Here is a 21,377-nt window from a genome sequence, read left to right on the forward strand (position 1 = left end):
AGCCCCCTATTCTTGCATTCCGATCCCCAAACAGCAGGAATCCATATTCTCCGTATTTCTCACCAATTGCGCTTATTTCCAATAAAAGATCCTCGAAAAGTTTGTCATTCGCGTAGGGCGAAATTTTTGGATGGTTGCGTACATACAATACACCCGCAGTATACTCCATCAATTGAAAGAACTACCCCTTAGGGGCATTGACACCCGGCGCCGGAACCCACTCGTACCGGTGCGTTAATGCGCTCCTCTGCCAGTCTTGTAAAGGGTTTGAAAGTGATAATTGAGTTTAGATAGTGAGGGAAATTTTTTAATATAATGGAAAGAGAAAGAAGAGAGAGAAATTATATCATTGTAGTGTGTAGAAATGGAGAATGGAGTATGTGAAGAGAGAACAGATAAAGTTTTGTTTGCTTGTTAACATTCCGGAGTAATTACTATTATTGATGCAATTTGTGATTAGTGAATCTATGGATTGTCGGCGTTTCCGTGGACAGCACTAGTTATGACGTGGCTGACTTATATTTAAAAAGGATTATAATTTTGTGCCTGCGATAAGTGGTGGGACCTGGCTGGTCGCCTATCCAGATACGGACCACGCCCAGTGTATCCCAGGTCCATCGCATGAGGCAACTAAAAGGGCCTCATAACTTGAAAGCGTAGGTTGACCCTCACGGGGAACATAGACCAATATCATTGCTACCTCTTAATTTTTCCAGACTTCTTCGTTTCATCTTTTATAATAATAATAATAATAATAATAATAATAATAATAATAATAATAATAATAATAATAATAATAATAATAATAATGAAAATCCACAGCCTGATTCCAGTCATTCGACCGGGTCAGGAATGGAACGAATGAAGCCCACAGCTAGCGGCGACGATAGGAACTGTGCCAGCTGCCGAAGCTCTCGCACTCCTCTGGGGCAATGATTAATGACTGACAGATGGAATGATATTGGAGAGTGTTTCTGGAATGAAATATGACGGGGAAAACCTGAGTACCCGGAGAAAAACCTGTCCCGCCTCCGCTTTATCCAGCACAAATCTCACATGGAGTGCCCGGGATTTGAGCCACGGAACACAGCGGTGAGAGGCCGGTGCACTACCACCTGAGCCACGGAGGCTTAATAATAATAATAATAATAATAATAATAATAATAATAATAATAATAATAATAATAATAATAATGAAATGAAAATCTACAGCCTGTTTCCAGTCAATTGATCTTGTCAGGAACTGAATGAATGATGCCCCCATCTAGCGGTGAGGACAGGAATTGTGCCGGCTGCCGAAGCCTGTTGCACTCCTCTGGGGGCGATGATTAATGACTGACAGATGAAATGAAATGATAGTGGGGAGTGTTGCTGGAATGAAAGATGACAGGGGAAACAGGAGTGCCCGGAGAAAAACCTGTACCGCATCCACTTCGTCCAGCACAAATCTCACATAGAATAACTGGGATTTGAACCACGGAACCCAGCGGTGAGTGTCCGACACGCTGCAGCCTGAGCCAGGAGGCTCTAATAATAATAATAATAATAATAATAATAATAATAATAATAATAATAATAATAATAATAATAATAATAATAATAATAATAACAATAATAATCTTTCTTTCTTTCTTAATCCTTTTACCCTCCAGAGTTGGTTTTTCGATCGGACTCAGCGAGGGATCCCACCTCTATCGCCTCAAGAGCAGTTTCCTGGAGAGTGGGACTTTGGGTCGGAGGTATACAACTGCGGAGGAAGACCAGTACCTCGCACAGGGTGCCCCACTTGCTATGATGAACAGGGGCCTTGTGGGAGGATGGGAAGATTGGGAGGGCTAGACAAGGAAGATGAAAGGAAGCGGCCCTGCCCTTAAGTTAGGTACCATTCCGGCATTTGTCAGGAGAAGTGAGAAACCACGGAAAACCACTTCGACGATGGCCGAGGAGGGAATCAAACCCCCCTCTACTCAGTTGACCTCCGAGGCTGAGTGGACCCCGTCCCAGCCCTCGTACCACTTTTCAAATTTCCTGGCAGAACTGGGAATCCAACTCGAACCTCTGGGGGTGGCAGCTAATCATACTAACCACTACACCACAGAGGCGGACAATAATAATAATAATAATAATAATAATAATAATAATAATAATCATACTTTGTTTTTCCTGCCTTTTCCCAGGTATTTGAAGTTAGTACTGGATGCAGTTATGGACTACCTACATGGAAATCGTAGCTATTAATGCTTTCTAGTCTTTGGGGGATATGAAATGGTCCAGTTTTATGGCCCGATGCCACTGGAGTGTTCAAGTTCATTCGAGAAGAGTACAGACGGTTCTGCTCTTGAGAGTACTTCCTACACGACAGTAGGATGTGGTTCAAGTCGGCTATTTCTCCAGCACAACATAGGGCCTATTTAAACTTTATTAATGCACTTAATCTGGAGCAAGACTCGCTCACTTGCATCCTCATACCATTTCACAAAAAGGGATCAACTATGAATTGTAGAAACCTTCTCACTAATATCACATGCAAGTAAAGCCGTGCTGCATATTATAAACGAACGTCTGAAGCCTTTCATTAGATATCAGCTGCTGTAAGGACAGGCCGGCTTTGCCAAGTTCGTCAGGTGGTTGAGAAGGCACAATAATTCAACATTCCCTTGTTTCTTTGCTTCGTTGACTATCAGAAGGTCTTTGATTGCATTTTGTGGACAAGGCTGTGTGGTGTGTTCTTGAGAAAATGGGAAATGCGTCTCATCTCATTTGATTTACAAAAGGCTATTTCTTTTTAATATTGGCGTTCGGCGTTTAGATCTAAGTGGCTGAAAAAGGGTCATAATGTATGACTTGATACTACAGTCTGATAAATAATGACACATTACAGCTCATAATTGTGGAGTTAGATTTGATAAGAGGATGGCAACTGAGGTGGCAGCGGGGTATTTGATTCATTCGAGAAGAGTACAGATGGTTCTGCTGCTACATGACAGTAGGATGTGGTTCAAGTCGGCTATTTCTTCAGGGTCTTCTGGGCAGTGAGGGATGTTCGATACCTTGATGCTGTGGAGATAAATCGGATAGCATAAAGTTGAAAGGTGTCTTCGTATTAGTTTCAAATTCTTGATCCAGACTTTAGTTGGGATGGTGAGTATAAAAGCTTTGTACAGTATGTAACAACTTGGCCAATGTAGAGTGGATGGTAAATTATCCTCAACTTTCAAAGTTTCTAATATGTGAGACAATTATGTATCTCATCACCTCGGCTGTTTATCGCCTAAGCGAATATATCATGGGGCATGTCCTAGAGAAGTGGGAAGAATGATTCTTGACTGGTCGGAATGAAGAAGTAAGTATAAATAACCACCTAATCGATACTTTATTAATGCCTCAGGCAAAATTGAATAAAATTAAAACTTACAGGACATGTTTCGACCACTTAGTGGTCCTCTTCAGCTGTATAAATAAAGAACTGAAAAGAAAAACATTGACAATAAGCACAAATAAAAGTTCTTTGGAGACTCCTTTGATAAAAATGGAGGTCGTCAGAATAGGTCATCGTGCCTTTCGTCCTTGTTTGGAAAAGATGTTTATTCTGCGCTGTCTAGAGGGTCTGTCTTTGAGCGCGACCTGGTGAAGTAACGATGTGATACAGTTTGACAATTCATGGAAAGCTCTGGAGAGAAGGGAAGTAGAGTTTCATCGTCATCTAAAATAACATGTGAGGGAGGAGGGAGATTGGGCTGTGCTTCTGCGATGTCGTGTTTGATTATATCTCTTGTTCACATCGTTACTTCACCAGGTCGCGCTCAAAGACAGACCCTCTAGACAGCGCAGAATAAACATCTTTTCCAAACAAGAACGAAAGGCACGATGACCTATTCTGACGACCTCCATTTTTATCAAAGGAGTCTCCAAAGAACTTTTATTTGTGCTTATTGTCAATGTTTTTCTTTTCAGTTCTTTATTTATACAGCTGAAGAGGACCACTAAGTGGTCGAAACATGTCCTGTAAGTTTTAATTTTATTCAATTTTGCCTGAGGGATTAATAAAGTATCGATTAGGTGGTTATTTATACTTACTTCTTGATTAAACATCGATACGGTCATGAAATGGACAACTTGTAATGGTCGGAATGAATCAATAACCTACGTTTTGCGGACGGCACCACACTTGTAGCCAGCTGCCCACACGAGCTTGCCGAGATAATGGATTGTTTACGACACGAAACTTACAATCTTGGTATGGAGATGAATTCGAGCAAGACAAAATTAATGATAATACGACTGAAATGTTTTCATTTCTCCCCTGAAAGGGGAGACGGGCCTCCTTGACGGTGACGCCGTCTCTCAGGTCAGGAAGGAAATGCTTCGAGGGTTGGCGGCCGTGGCCTATACTAGGAACTGTCCCGGCATTCGCCTTAGAATGGAAAACCACGGAAAACCATTCTCAGGACAACCGACAGTGGGGACCAGCCCCTCTCCACCTCCCGAATAGAGAGCCGCGTCGTGCCTACCCCTCCTCAGCTCGGTTGATCGGTCCGAGTGCAGAGCTGTCGGACCACGGACCAGCCGAGGCCCCATGCAGGCCGAAGTCTATTCTGCAACCGCTGACGACGAACTAATGTAGTCAACAGAGGTGCAGAGATTCAGAACCTAAGCAACATCCAAAGAGTTTGCCACTTTACTTATCTGGGTTCAGTAAGTTAATAGAGGATACAGGTAGCTCTGAAAAAGAAATCACGCGTCGCATCTTGCTGGACGTATGGCTATGGAAGTATGGCCATTGGTCTGGATATGTTAGGGTAGGTTAGTGACAAAACAATTGGTCTAGATACGTTAGGGTAGGTTAGTGACAAAGCCATTGGACTACGATCGGTTGTGTATTTATTGTGCGCGGGTTGGTAACGGAATTCATTTTACTTTATTGCTGGGAGTGACGTCATATCCGATTATGTCTCACCCAATGGAAATGCTACTACGTAGTTAGGCGATGAGCAATGGCGCGGGATAAATTGTGTTAGGTTATAAAAGTAAAATTACTCCTGGGGGCCGGCGGGTCGGTTCTTGGCTGTCGCAGTGAACACATCTCTCCTCTACAAGGTATTCCACTTAAGATTTCTAACATATTAAATCCTTATCATGCTATAAAACTAATGTAGTGCATACTGAATTTCTACCGTAATTCCACATACTGTATATGAGTTGACCGTGCTTGTAAGTACAGGAGATATTATAAGTAGAATTTTGTAAACAATATAAATTTATCAAGGATGAGCTGTATGTTGAACAGAAAAAAAGTATTGTTAGTGTAAATTGTATACCACAGTATTCTAGGAAAATGTCTTCTTCTCTAGTTAATTTAAAATTTAGTGCTTAGTAATAATGTATTTTAGTGTACCGTTTGCTACCAAGACACCTCATTTGCAAACAAAGTGATTTTTTTTTTGAATTAAGGAAGATCTGGCAAGATAGAGCAATTATATTGAATATGTAGAAAAGACGAGTCCACCCACTTGCCTTCTCGATCTTCATGCATTTATCAGAAACTTGGACCATAAAAGCTAAAGATAGAAGTAGAATCAACGTCTTGGAAATGTGGTCTGTTGCGAATATCATGGACAGCCAGGCGAACAAATGATTCTGCCATCCAGGAAGTTGGAATACAAGACAATAATGTCAAGCTGTGTAACTTACCAGGAAATTCTGCAATTCATCGGTCACATTATAAGGAGAAAGGAAGACAACCCGGAGAAACTAATTGCCCACCGAGCGAGTTGGCCGTGCGGTTAAGCGGCGTGCAGCTGTGAAGATAGTTTTCCGTGGTTCCCCATTTTCACACCAGGCAAATGCTGCGGCTTTACCGTAATGAAGGCCACGGCCGCTTCCTTCCCACTCCTAGCCCTTTCATATCCCATCGCTCCATAAAACGTAAAGCAACTTGTAAATAAAATTAAAAACCCTAATTATCCAAGGAAAAGTTCATGGCAAAAGGTCGCGAGAACGAGTCACGAAAAGATGGATTGATCAAATCAGAGACATCACTGACTTACCACGGAGAACCACTGTCCGGAAGACGCAAGATCACACAAAATGGCATCAACTTATGAGGGAAGCACCGAAGCTCTTGGGTCATGAGTGTAACGGTTAGAGAGAGAGAGAGAGAGAGAGAGAGAGAGAGAGAGAGAGAGAGAATTGCGCTGAGTAGCTCAGACGGTAGAGCGCTGGTCTTCTGAGCCCATCTTGGCAGGTTTGATCCTGGCTCAGTCCGGTGGCATTTGAAGGTGCTCAGATACAGTGAGTGTCACTCATCGGCTGGTCGGCAGGCGCTCCCGGCTTACCTGCCTTCCGTTGAATCATCACTCCCCGCTCCGCGGCATTGCAACAAGGAGAGCACATCGCTCACTTTATCCGTGCATGCCATAAGATAACATTAAAGTTAAGAAAATAAGTTCATGTACCACAGTTACTTTGTATGGTTTCAATTTTAACATGATGGTAGACCGTCAAGCTGAGCACTTCTAAACCCCTGCTTCTTGTCCAAGTTGTCTTAGGGATTTTGTAGGCGTATGTTCTAATCTTTCTACGATTTCATTTACTTTTCCCTCGCCAAGTATACGTATTTTAACACTTCGCTTCTTATCGAGTAAAGAACCAGTTACTCAATTTATTTACGAATTTTCGCACGATCTCTTTATGTGGAGTGCGTACATCTGGAAATTGTGTTACAAATCGCCTAACGACTTCCCTGCAAGACTCTGCTTTCACATAATTATCGTACATAAATACCCTTTCCTCTACCATGTACACACGTAGAAGCATTATGAGATTTACAGCCGAAGTAACACGTCACAAGTCGAGAACAGTTGGAGTGACAGATCAAAACTTAATACATGTCTGAGCACGGACCTGAACTGCGAAGTGCGGGCATTCCCGTGCTGTCGCTGCGCTGTGTGACGGGAAGTGATGAGTCAACGGAAGGCAGATAAGCTGGGCGCGCCTGCCGGCCAACCGATGAGAGAAACTCACTGTGCGTCAGCCTCATGTCGATAGATTTACTGGCACATAAAATAACTCCTGCGGGACAAAATTCCGGCAACTCGGCTCACTGAAAACCGTAAAAGTAATTAATGTTATTTGGTTTTACATTCCACTAACTACTTATACGCGTTTTCATACACGCCAAGATGCCCCAATTGTTGTATCGCAGGAGTTCTTTTACGTACCAGTAAATCTACTGACACGAGACTGATATATTTGAGCACCTTCAAATACCACACGACTGAGTCAGGATCGAACCTGCCAAGTTGGGTCAGAAGGCCGGCGCTCTACCGTCCGAGCTGCTCATCCCGGCGTAAAGTAGTTAGTGGGAGGTAAAATCAAGATTTTTATTAGAGAGGGAGATGATCCTCCTCCCTGTGTAGCATGTTACACTGTATCTTGGTTCACGATTGCGGAATTTATTATGAACACTGCACGGACGCGTGTGATTAGCTGAACATACTGCGGTTACCTGCAGGACGACCGCAATCGATTGAGCGGTGTAATGCGACACGCGATTTGTTCTCCAGACGCAACCAACAGGTAATTGGGCTACGCAATCATTTTCTTGAGGTACACATTAACAAGAAGAATTAACTGCAGGTATACCATGTTTATAATCGATGAAGGCAAGTCACCTCAGCGCCTTAAAACACTGAGCGTAGGATCGAGAAAATAAGACACACGGATTTAGTTAGTTTTCACCGACAGCCATCATATCTGCAATATTCCACCTTTACCCAGCTTTTTCAACTTGTACAAAATAATAGTTTTGTACCCATCGTTGTCAGGTTTGATTTGGGAACGGCAACATTAATGCCATTTGGTGGAGATAAGTGGCAGCAGAAGAGATAGAGCATAGCTCAGCTAACAACAGGCCGGCCTTATAGACGGTGACGCCGTCTTTCAGACCACGAGATTTGTTACGGCAAAGGAGATGCTCGGAGAAGGTGAGGGGCTTGGAGGCCATGGCCTATACTAGGAACTGTCTTGGAATTCGTCTTAGTGCTGTTTATGGTACAGCTTTCACTTTCTCGTGCCAGACTCCCCATTTTCATCTATCCTATCCGATCTTCCTTGCTCAACTCTTGTTCTCTTCCGACCCCGATGGTATTAGGTTTGCGAATCCCTGGGGGTCTTTCATTTTCACGCCCTTCGTGGCCCTTGTCTTTCTCTGACCAATATTTTTTCAATCGTCGGATATCTTTCTTTTCCTCTCCTAATTAGTGCAATGCCATAGACGGTGATTTGCTTGCCCACTTGTACTTCCTCTTTAAACAATGATCACCACCACCGTCATCTTTCACGAATAATATGTTGGGAACATTTGTGGGGAAGGTACTGTTTTGATGTTCAAAAATCTGATATTACTTTAAGGGGTGTCATAATTGAAATGTTCGTCATTTCCTTCGAAAAGAGACTTTTATTACAATTTTGGGTTTAAAACATACTTCATGTCTCCCACTTTAAAAAATGTAATTACCTTCACCCTAATCTTTCTTTCTTTCTTCTTTCTTAGTATGTTTACCCTCCAGGGTCGGTTTTCCCTCGAACTCAGCGAGGAATCCCACCTCTACCGCCTCAAGGGCAGTGTCCTGGAGCGTGAAACTTTGGGTCGGGGTACAACTGGGGAAGATGACCAGTGCTTCACCCAGGCTGCCTCACCTGTTAAGCTGAACAGGGGCCTTGTGGGCGGGATGGGAAGTTTGAAGGGATAGGCAAGGAAGAGGGAAGGAAGAGACCGTGCCCTTAAGTTAGGTACCATCGCGGCATTTGCCTGGAGTAAAAGTGGGGAAACCACGGAAAACCACTTCGAGGATGGCTGAGGTGGGAATCGAACCCATCTCTACTCAGTTGACCTCTCGAAGCTGAGTGGATCCCGTTCCAGCCCTCGTACCACTTTTCAAATTTCGTGGCAGAGCCGGGAATCGAACCCCGGCCTCCGGGGGGTGGTAGTTAATCACGGTAACCACTACACCACAGGGGCGGATACCTTCACCCTAATACAATTTTTAAAGCTCCATGGGCGATTTTTCAAAGGAGGTCGTTGTGCTTGTAGACAGCAAGTCCTTCCTTCAATTACTATTCTTCCCACCAAGCAAGATGCTGTGCAGCTTGGGTCAAGTAGCTATCAGCTTACATCCGGTAGATAGTGGGTTCGAACCCGACTGTCGGCAGCCCTGAAGATCGTTTTCCGTAGTTTCCCATTTTCATACCAGGCAAATGTACCTTAATTAAGGCCACGGCCGCTTCCTTCCCACTCCTAGGTCTTTCCTATTCTATCGTCGCCGTAAGACCTATCTGGATCGGTGTGACGTAAAGCCAATTAAAGAAAAGTTATTCGAGCTAAATTTTTCAGCATTTTGTCACATGCAAACTGCTTCTTCATCACATTTTCTATCACATCACTGTGAAACTTTTCCTTCGGAAAATCTTCCAGTATGTGCAAGATATGTTTCTATAAGTCTTTTCACGAGAGTTTAATCCTGATGTAAACATGGTATATCCACGCCTCCGCCAAAGAAAGACTTGTCATTCGCTGAGCGTGTAGTACCAACCTCCACCCCGTCAACGTCTCGTGTTCGTACGTACAAGGCTGCGCATCGCATACGACAACAGTGCGAAGATCTGAACTTCTGAATAAACGACTAAATCTGGATTCTGTTCACTTAGTTTATTGAAAATGCAACACCAAGAAGGAGTGGTCAGAACTTTATGCCAATTGCAGGGTAGACTGACGTCACTGAGGTATGCTCATGATGTGAAATGCGCCGCTGTGCTGCGCACGTAGCGAACGATAAATGGGACACGGCGTTGGCGAATGGCCCACTTCGTACCGTGATTTCTCAGCCGACAGTCATTGTAGAACGTGTTGTCGTGTGCCACAGGACACGTGTATAGCTAAGAATGCCAGGCCGCCGTCAACGGAGGCATTTCCAGCAGACAGACGACTTTACGAGGGGTATGGTGATCGGGCTGAGAAGGGCAGGTTGGTCGCTTCGTCAAATCGCAGCCGATACCCATAGGGATGTGTCCACGGTGCAGCGCCTGTGGCGAAGAAGGTTGGCGCAGGGACATGTGGCACGTGCGAGGGGTCCAGGCGCAGCCCGAGTGACGTCAGCACGCGAGGATCGGCGCATCCGCCGCCAAGCGGTGGCAGCCCCGCACGCCACGTCAACCGCCATTCTTCAGCATGTGCAAGACACCCTGGCTGTTCCAATATCGACCAGAACAATTTCCCGTCGATTGGTTGAAGGAGGCCTGCACTCTCGGCGTCCGCTCAGAAGACTACCATTGACTCCACAGCATAGACGTGCACGCCTGGCATGGTGCCGGGCTAGAGTGACTTGGATGAGGGAATGGCGGAACGTCGTGTTCTCCGATGAGTCACGCTTCTGTTCTGTCAGTGATAGTCACCGCAGACGAGTGTGGCGTCGGCGTGGAGAAAGGTCAAATCCGGCAGTAACTGTGGAGCGCCCTACCGCTAGACAACGCGGCATCATGGTTTGGGGCGCTATTGCGTATGATTCCACGTCACCTCTAGTGCGTATTCAAGGCACGTTAAATGCCCACCGCTACGTGCAGCATGTGCTGCGGCCGGTGGCACTCCCGTACCTTCAGGGGCTGCCCAATGCTCTGTTTCAGCAGGATAATGCCCGCCCACACACTGCTCGCATCTCCCAACAGGCTCTACGAGGTGTACAGATGCTTCCGTAGCCAGCGTACTCTCCGGATCTCTCACCAATCGAACACGTGTGGGATCTCATTGGACGCCGTTTGTAAACTCTGCCCCAGCCTCGTACGGACGACCAACTGTGGCAAATGGTTGACAGAGAATGGAGAACCATCCCTCAGGACACCATCCGCACTCTTATTGACTCTGTACCTCGACGTGTTTCTGCGTGCATCGCCGCTCGCGGTGGTCCTACATCCTACTGAGTCGATGCCGTGCGCATTGTGTAACCTGCATATCGGTTTGAAATAAACATCAATTATTCGTCCGTGCCGTCTCTGTTTTTTCCCCAACTTTCATCCCTTTCGAACCACTCCTTCTTGGTGTTGCATTTGCTCTGTCAGTCAGTGTACATTCAGGGTCACTTGCACAGTGATGTGATGAAGAAGCAGTTTGCATGTGACAAAATGCTGAAAAATTTAGCTCGAATAACTTTTCTTTATGGTCACTTCTGAGCGGTTTTCTTCTATTGTGCTTCACTACACGCTATGGTCTTACCTCTTGCTCCATTTCTCTCACTATGAATACTCGCTGACTGCTGCTGCAAGAAGCAACACCTATCTCCACGCTGTGCAGCTTGGGACTTTCCCCCACTACGAGAAGACTTCCTGTATTACACCACGCCCTGTGCCTTCATTTCTCGTTATTTAATCACTATTTTATTAAAACAAAACCATATACTGTATATACCGGTATATATGAACACCATATTTTAATTTGATTACGTACTCTTCCAAACTCTCTAAATGTAATAAACTAAACTAAAATAAAATAAAATTAATGCGCCGTAATACTTTTCTTCGAGGTCACATACAGTCGAGTGAGTGCGACGGTTACTTCTCCAATCAACTTTGTCCATGTCCACGTGTATAAGCAAGGTGCTCCGCCTATTTGTTTACATCAGGATTAAACTCTCGTGAAAAGCGGTATGTACGTTATTGTAATGAAGTGAATATTACTATGGTAGAGCTTAGAATATGTAACCAGCGAGCGAGTTGGCCGTGCGGTTAGGGGCGAGCAGACGTCAACTTGCATTCGGCCAATTCCTTCCCACGCCTAGCCCTTTACTATCTCATCGTCCTTATGTAGCCTTTCCCTGCTATGAATGTTGTGAAAATGTTGCCCGTAGGGTTGGTTGGTGCTTGCATTTCAATAGGCTTGGCAGACTGATAAGTAATAGCAACTTCTGGCTCATTGAGGAAAGCAACGGGAAACTACCTCATCACTCCTCATTTACCTAATACACCTCTTCAGTGATGTCTAGGCCATCTATGACAGCTAATAGTAGAGCTGCTGTGGATCTAACCAGCCTTCGGGCTGACGATTGAACATAGATATATGCCTTAAGGAGCATTTATCCAAACTTCAGCTTCAAAAATAAAGAAATGTTCATGCAGAGAGGATTTTCCAGGTTATGAACGCATTTTAAACATTTGTGTACTGCTTACAGTAGAGGACCAGTTCGGAGACGATGATGGTGCAAGGTAAAATACAACAAAAGCATTTGTAGGTCAAAAACTGGTTGATTAATATTTTGAAAAAGTATGATCATTTCTCATAAAACTCTCGTACTATGTCTTTAAAACACGCAACACCGAATGTTACCCTGTTCTTTAATTTATAACACTCCCTTTAGTTTTCTAAGCAGCGTTCACTCAAATACGAGCTAGATGTTATAGCACTAATCTGTTCCACATTGACCAGCTGATGTGTACAATATTCAGGACTCTTCTTCCAAACAGTCCGTTCACTTAAGAATAGGTCGCATACCACGCCTTCCATCATAATTGATGTTTCGTGACAGCGGCGCCGAAATACTCCCTGAACATTCTGGTTAAATAATTCCCTGTGCAGTGCAGTGATGTAGGTCAGACATAGCTCTGAAGTTCGACTCAAAGAGGAGGTATTAATGGTGCTTGTGCATATTGGAGGAAGTTGCTGCAGAACCAGAACTTGTGTTTATTTGTTTTATGCCGCACCGTCACAGGTAGATCTTATGAAGACGATTTATTTATGTATTTATTTAGCTTATGGCTAGTACATAACTCTACATACAAACATTCAAACATATAACAAACAATATAACACTTCAAAAAATCAACCGATCTCAAAAGCAGTTCACAAACTCAAATCTAAACTGTCCAACCATTGTAAAACCCCGTCAGAAGCACACACAAACTCCTTCAGTTGACCGGAGTATGACCTTGTTGGGCATTGAATGACAATATGACGGATGGTTTGTTTCTTCTCACCACAGTCGCACTCACGAGAGGAGCGCATACCCCTCTTATGCAACAACGATCCACATCGTCCATGATTGGTACGGACTTTGTTGAGAAGAACCCAAGTTATTCTGGGGAGATTAAAACCAGGTGGTGGATGTTGAAGACTAAAGAGGGTCTGCCATTCATCTGGAGCTGTGTTGGTCCACTTCTATTGCCATTCATCAGAACCGTTAAAGTTCCTATTGATGAGTTCCCTTGCAGTCTCAATGGGCGGAAATCTTGATTTCAGACGTCCGTACCTAACAACCATGTCTTCATGAATGGGAAGACTTGGGTTAATTGTTATCTCCCACGTATTAGACAGGGATCGGACACGAAGGAAGTAACCTTGACCTTAGCAAGCTCACAGCTACGTGACACAAACTCGATCGTTACACGGCTAGAAAATAACTAATCTGACATTCCGTACGGGTTCACAACTTCGGCAATTGTACTTGCTCCTTGCTCTCATCTTTCTCATCCGATTTCCCTCGGTCTGGTTCTCATTCCGATGGTATTATGATTGTAAGGCCTATGGAGTCATTTTCACGCTTTTAACGGCTCTTCCCTTAAGGGAAGTCGGAAAGCCCTATCTTGATAATGTTAATTTAACAGAAAAGATGCCTCGTTGTATCAGTAAGTATTAAGTTTAGAGCTTTGATATTTTTACTACTTGTATTTACACCCTTTCCATAAGTACTGGACCAGGATGGAATGGTTGGAGCAAACAGTTGTAAAGTTATGAATTTGTTTAATAAGTTCCAAATTTTTAACAAAAAATATTAAAAACGTATGTAAATCAGAAACTATATATGTGAAGTGCTTTTTTCTGGTTCAGTTGTTGTATCATGATACAAGATGGCTGTCTGCATGCAATGAACTACCTATCCAGTGTAGTTTCTGAGATAATGGGTCAAACGTGAGAAAAAAGTAATTTTTCAGAATATGACTCACACATTTACGCAAAACAGTGCCTAAAATCCAACTCTATTTAATTGAAACTATTGTAACGTTTGTTATAACAGTGCCGGAAACCTCTGCGCATAACATTCAGGAATAGAACAGTGAAAACCACAGCCTCCTAGATTAAAGGGTTCCACATGTTTATATTTTCAAAAAGAAACATGTCTAAGTTGCCCAATTTGACACTTGTGCATTGATTTTAAAATTATTTGTTAAAAATGCTTCCATATGTCGTATTAAAATAAATCATACAGCATTTTAATTAGCAGAGTTCAAATAATTGAATGAGGCAACATTTGGAAAAAGTCATCATCATCATCATCATCTGTTTACCCTCCAGGTTCGGTTTTTCCCTCGGACTTAGCGAGGGATCCGACCTCTACCGCCTCAGGGGCAGTGTCCTGGAGCTTCAGACTCTTGGTCGAGGGATACAACTGGGGAGTATGACCAGTACCTCGCCCAGGCGGCCGCACCTGCTATGCTGAACAGGGGCCTTGTGGAGGGATGGGAAGATTGGAAGGGATAGGCAAGGAAGAGGGAAGGAAGCGGCCGTGGCCTTAAGTTAGGTACCATCCCGGCATTCGCCTGGAGGAGAAGTGGGAAACCACGGAAAACCACTTCCAGGATGGCTGAGGTGGGAATCGAACCCACCTCTACTCAGTTGACCTCCCGAGGCTGAGTGGACCCCGTTCCAGCCCTCGTACCACTTTTCAAATTTCGTGGCAGAACCGGGAATCGAACCCGGACCTCCGGGGGTGGCAGCTAATCACGCTAACCACTACACCACAGAGGCGGACTTGGAAAAAGTCATTTTTAAAATTTTGTTGGTGTCCGTCTCCGCTTAAGGCCACATTCACAACGAAAATGAAACGTTAACATAAAACTTAGTGGCGCTTCCGTTGACTTTTTGCATCTAAAGAAGCATAGAAAAATGGCGTGAAACGGAACCTGAAGTAGCGTAGAGGAGAGATCCTTCCTTTGTGTTTGCCAGAGCAGGGTAGGGGAAGTGGTGGAATACAATTTCTATAATCACTAGATGGCGTGCCATTGCAAACCTTTCCGCAATGTTCCTATCGAGAGAGGGCATATGATGCTGTTGGGGTGACTCGTCCGTCGGATGGGGACGTAAAGCCTTGGTGGTTGTGGCAGTGGTGATTGCTGTGAGTACAACTGGGCAACCATGCTCTATATAACACTAACCAGAGGGAGAAATGGAAGGTATCCGACACTTCAAAAAAATGAAAGTATCAACCGAAGAAAGACAAGATCAGTAGGTAAGGTAAGGGTTATTCTGCCCGAAGGCAGGTCCGAACCTCCGCAGATGTGTTCCTGAGCCGGAGTTTACGTGCGGTAGGGTGGTCAGTTCCTTTCCGCTCCTCCATTCCCTTACCCCCCACCAACAGCGCGTGGCAACCCATCCAACTCCTGACCACGCCCAATGTTGCTTAACTTCGGAGATCTCACGGGATCCGGTGTTTCAACACGGCTACGGCCGTTGGCACACGATCAGTGAAGAGCGTCAAAATGAAAGACTCCTCGGCGTCAATACCTAGTACTGTCGGGGTCAGAAAAGGACAAGATTTGACCAAGGAAGGTTAGACAGGATATATGAAATTCAGGAGCCTGGCACAAGCAAGTGGAAGGAATGCGAGGATCACCTAAGGGCCCCTGGGACCCTTTTAGTCGCCTCTTACTACAGGCGGGGGATACCATGGGAGTTGTTCTAGCGCCCCCCACCACCCACAGAGGGAATCTGGAGATTGATACATCATATTTATATTATTTAGAGTTGCAATTATTCCTGGTCCGCCTCTGTGGTGTAGTGGTTAGCGTGATTAGCTGCCACCCCCGGAGGCCCGGGTTCGATTCCCGGCTCTGCCACGAAATTTGAAAAGTGGTATGAGGGCTGGAACGGGGTCCACTCAGCCTCGGGAGGTCAACTGAGTAGAGGTGGGTTCGATTCCCACCTCAGCCATCCTGGAAGTGGTTTTCCGAGGTTTCCCACTTCTCCTCCAGGCGAATGCCGGGATGGTACCTAACATAAGGCCACGGCCGCTTCCTTCCCTCTTCCTTGCCTATCCCTTCCAATCTTCCCATCCCTCCACAAGGCCCCTGTTCAGTATAGCAGGTGAGGCCGCCTGGGCGAGGTACTGGTCATTCTCCCCAGTTGTATCCCCCGACCAAGAGTATGAAGCTCCAGGACACTGCCCTTGAGGCGGTAGAGGTGGGATCCCTCGCTGTGTCCGAGGGAAAAGCCAACCCTGGAGGGTAAACAGATGATGAATGAATGAATTATTCCTGAATAATAAAAACATTGCTTGTGGATGCAGTGTTTGATTTCTGTCAGGTGATCCCACATGAAATGTATTTAGTTTCAAGTTTAAATACGGTTCTTGACTGCTCTTGGCATTACTGAAGCAGAAAGGCGTTTCAGCACTCTTCGTCCCTTAAACATATACAGTCTCTCTTATATACCCAGACCGAGCGCACGCTGTTTGTACTCTGCGCTAAGGCAGCTGCCTCAGCCCAACCTACGTCGCGACGGGCCTCGCTGATTTGAGCGTGAAATCTTACCTTATAGAAGACACTGGAAGTGTCGTCCTTCATAATGAGGTACTTCATAAACACCATTAAGATTTTCTGCACAACAATAGCGAGAGTTATGGCTGTTCATACAACCATTAAGATGAAACCAGGCCTTATCCGAAAAGAACACAAGCTGTGGGTCGAATAAACGGTCATTGATTGATGCAAGATACCACTCACAATATCGCACTCTTGTGTCCCGTGTAAACCTATACTATTTCATGGGTAACAACTTTGTACTCTGTGTGCAGAAAAACCGAAAGCCCTACTTGTTGTGCTAATTTTGTGAGTGATTTTGTTCGGTGACCGTTCAAGATTCGCAGCAATGTCATGTAGCTTTTCCTCTGTTAAAATTATTAGTGTCCGCACCTGTTTTTTTTTATTGAACACTGAGACAGTAGTTTTAAATTTATTTACAATTACGTGAATCTGTGCCCGTGAAGGTGGCACTTCACCAGGAAATTGCTGAACAAATGAATCGCGTTGCAATTACAACTGTCTCCCCATGTTAAGAGCTAAGATTCAGACTGGCTACTGATGCTTGCCAGGTCGAACACGTGCACGCTCCTTGCAAGATTAAGAACTATGCGCGCACCTCCCGTACAGCTGCTTAGGTCTCGGAGAATAAAAACACCGCTGGACCTTGTATTTGTGTTATGCTACGACTTAAAGGAAACTAAATCATGTGGCAGTTTGCTATACACACGAAGACTGCTTAGACGGTGCTAGAGGCGGGAGACGGGAGGAGGGCAAGAAAAATATGGCTACGATTTTGACATAAATATGTGTTATAGCTGCGGGGTGGGTCTTCTAAAGATTTGCATAATGAAATGAGCGATACAGAATGTGTGACGCGATGTGACCTAGTAACCGTGCAGGCTGTGATGTGAAGTATTGATGGATGGCCATGTCTAAGAGACATATATAGGTCTCATCTCATCATACTCCAGAGAATTGATTATTTCATTGGTGGTAGTTTCTTAGACCCTGAGTCAGTTGCTCTGAATCTTACACTTGTCGACTCCACATTCCATACAGATGTATCTCGCAAACAATTTGTTAGATGTAAATAAATTAATATTTATCAATTGGATTTTCATTTATTTCTGTTTAAGACATAAATATTCTAAATATTTGAGTGTGATTTGATAGAATCTGACGATGTTCTTTTAAGAACGAAAACATGTCATTCTTTGTTTAATAGTGCGTTTTTTAACATGTATGCTATAGTGTAATACAGTATCTATGTTTAACTTGTGTGTTCGGCATAATAATAATAATAATAATAATAATAATAATAATAATAATAATAATAATAATAATAATAATAATAATAATGGCGTGTGGCTTCCGAAGAGGTCCATTGAATTGACTCCCTAGGCGACCTGCGCGTCGTGATGAGGATTAAATGATGATGAAGACGGCGCATACACCCAGTCCACGTGCCAAGGCAATTAACCAATGATGGTTAAAATACCCAACTTTGCCGGGAATCGAACACGGTACCTTGTGACCAAAGGCCAACACGGTAACCATTTAGCCATGGAGCCAGACATATCTAGAAATAAATTGTATCTTGTATGTTTATCTTTCGCTGACGCCGCGGTGTAGGGGTAGCGTGCCTGCTTCTTACCTCGAGCCCCCGGGTTCGATTCGCGGCCAGGTCATGGATTTTTAGCTGCACCTGAGGGCTGGTTCCAAGTCCACTCAGCCTACGTGATTACAATTTAGGAGCTATCTGACAGTGAGATGACGGCTCCGGTCTAGAAAGCCGAGAATAACGGCTGGGAGGATCCGTCGTACTGACCACACGACACCTCGTAATCTGCAGGCCTTCTGTCTGAGCAGCGGTTGCTTGGTTGGCCATAGCCCTTCGGAGCTGTTGCGCCATGGGGTTTGGTTTTTGTTTTATTTTTATCTTTCACGTATAACAGTTGAGTATGTAGAAACGGTGTGGTAGGCTTAGTGTACATTATCTTTTTATGTTTCCTTCTATCGCTATTCCCACACTCACTTGTAGGCGAACTGTGTCACATAAGTAGATTTGATCGTGTTTTACAACCGGATGCCCTTCCTGCCTATGTGGAGGGATGTTGCGTGTTTCTGTGCTGGTTTTTAGTATGAATATGAAGAGGAGAGTGTATTGGGACAAACTCAAATACCCACTCACCGAGTAAGAGGAATGCCCAACCGAGAACTGAACCCAGGTTCCTCTGAACCCAAAACCTCGACCCTTAACATTCACCCAATATAATTTTTATCATCTTGAACAACAGCCTTTCCCAGCATATAAATCTCAATAGTTCCGAAATTTCCTTTTACAAATTAAAAAACTATAACTTGTAGTAAAATATATTTTTCGCATGTGACATTTATGAACTCCCTCCTTCTCTCCCAATAGTCAATAGCAAACGACGCTGGTGCTTAAATATCAATAATCTGCAGCGCAGTTTGTCGCACGACCTTGAGAAACCAAGTCTCACAGTCAGTCGCACAGACAGTAATCATTATGTTGAGTGCATTCCTATGTTTTTTAAAAACGTGCAGGTTATAAAATATCTGCACGAGTACTACTGAAGTAATGAAATATACTGGTTTAAATATGACCACCAACCACGTTACACTTGATATCGTTATTAATTCTTTCCGGAAATTACGGTTGTAAATAATGTGTGCAGGTCGATTCATGAAGAGTTACTGCCATTTACGGAGCTGAAGACATTCTGAGCGAAAAAAGAAGTGATAAGAACCTGTGTCTTATTCTCAGTTTTGTTATTATTACGAACGAAACAAGTATTTTTATATTTCAACATTTGAGAATATGTTAGAAGCAATTAAAGAATTCGAGACACATGTTAGACTTCAGAATTAAACAATTAAATAAATGTACAGTTAATTTTATTTTGTTTTACCCCACCAATAAAAGGAACCGAAAACAAATGTGTTTTACAAGCAACCATCTTCAGGGATATCGACAATGGGGTTCGAACCTACTACCTCCCGAATGTAAGCTCACAGTTGCGTCATTGCGTGTTTCAATTTATTTTTCTGTGGCATAATATTTAAAAAATCGAGCCCAAATGTATATTTTTATAATACCGTATTTACTTGTGTTTACTACATGTCTAATAATAAATAAAAAATAATAATTTTACATTTTGTGCCTGAAACACCTTAAAAAGTAGTCCTTATTTAATGAAAAGCAAACTAAATTATTGTATTAAAATTCGGACACAAATGATAAAACTAAAAAAATGAATAAACTGTCATTAGTCATAATTAGAGCCGGGATGTTTAGACTGTAATAGGTTGTAAACTAATTTGTCCGAATCATTAGCTGAATGGTCAGCGTTGAGGCCTTCGTTTCAGAGAGGTCCCGGGTTCGATTCCCGGCCGCGTTGGAGATTTTAATCGCTCTGATTATTTCTTCTGACCCGGGGACTGGGTGTTTGTGTTTGTCCCAACACTTTCCTCTTCATATTCAGACAACACACTACACTATCAACCACCACAGAAACACGCAATAGGGATTACATCTCTCCATATAGTATTGGCGTCAGGAAGGGTATCAGGCCGTAGAACAGGGCCAAATCCACATGAACGGCACAGTTCGCACCCGCGACCCCACATATGTGGGAAAAGTGGTAGAAGAAGAATAAGAATAAGAAGAAGGTTGCAAACTAATATGGTTAGAAGAAAGTGTCGTCCAGCCCATTCTTCCGCAGTGTAGCGAGAGTAGCATAATTTCTAGGGGCGTCTAAGAGCCCGTGCTCCTAATGCTTATGCAAATCTCAAAGCAGGGCTGTTATCCGGGCAAGTATACTTCTTATTCGCTACAGCAAGTTTGTATTCTAGCATGTAAGTCAACGCCTGGACTCTCATTATCATCATTTTCTAACACCAATTTCCCGGGCGTGGTGTGCAGGCGCTCGCCCTCTCTTCTTGTCTACATACATCTTCTGCTCCAGGACATCTTCTCATTTGAGACCCCTCTCCTCCACATCTGATTTTATTGTCTCTATCCAGCGTTTCCTTGGCCTTCCCCTTGGTCTTTTTCCTTGGACAGTAAGGTCGAATAGTTTTCTGGCTGGTCTCGCGTCCGTCGTTCTCATAAAATGCCCATACCCCATACGCTAGTAATAGGGACCTCATATTTACTTCATTTCTGATTTTGTCCTTTCGAGTAGTTATATTCATAGTTCTAATGAATCTCATTTCTGTTGCCCAGTCATTGTTTAACAGAGTACATGTCTCTAAAACATTTGTGAGAATCGGTACGAGGTAGGTCTGATATAGGGTGGTTTTTGCTCTTTGTGGTTTTTTGCAGTCCCACAGTAGGTTTCTGACTTGATTGTAAAAGTTTGACGCTTTCTGTGTCCCGCTGGACAGATCCGGGTTCTATAACTCATAATATTATAATTGTCCCAGCGGCACAACTTAATTCTTTGATTTACTTGTTATAACAGAGACATTTTCTATCTCGATATCACAAGAAATGTCATTTTAATGTATAGAAATATAGTGACAAATGAAATACAATAAATCTATCAATCAACCCGCCACTGTGCGTACACTACAGTGAATGAGGTGTCTTCGCTCGTACGTACAAACACCGCTGCTTAGCATTCGACGCGGTGCACGATGGACATTGACGTGGAATCCAAACCATAGGAATGTAAGTTTTCATTTAAAAAAATACCACAAACATTGGTCGGGATTCGAAACCCGGCCAACTTGATGGGAAGTCAAGCCCGAGATTTCGTGATGAGTGAGTGGTATTTCATATTTAAAGCAAA

The 21,377-nt window shown here is 43.7% G+C and overlaps 1 protein-coding gene across 1 annotated transcript in view; it reads right to left on the reverse strand.

The window, feature by feature from the left end:
• Window positions 1-21,377, reverse strand: part of LOC136880850 (TOG array regulator of axonemal microtubules protein 1) — a 437,167-nt gene that overhangs the window by 75,029 nt on the left and 340,761 nt on the right. The window contains exon 16 of the mRNA XM_068229140.1: window positions 11,267-11,376. Within this exon, the coding sequence (XP_068085241.1) occupies window positions 11,267-11,376 (110 nt within the window). The remainder of the gene's footprint in view (window positions 1-11,266; window positions 11,377-21,377) is intronic.

Source organism: Anabrus simplex, chromosome 9 (genome assembly GCF_040414725.1).
Source record: "Anabrus simplex isolate iqAnaSimp1 chromosome 9, ASM4041472v1, whole genome shotgun sequence".
Classification (NCBI taxonomy): domain Eukaryota; kingdom Metazoa; phylum Arthropoda; class Insecta; order Orthoptera; family Tettigoniidae; genus Anabrus; species Anabrus simplex.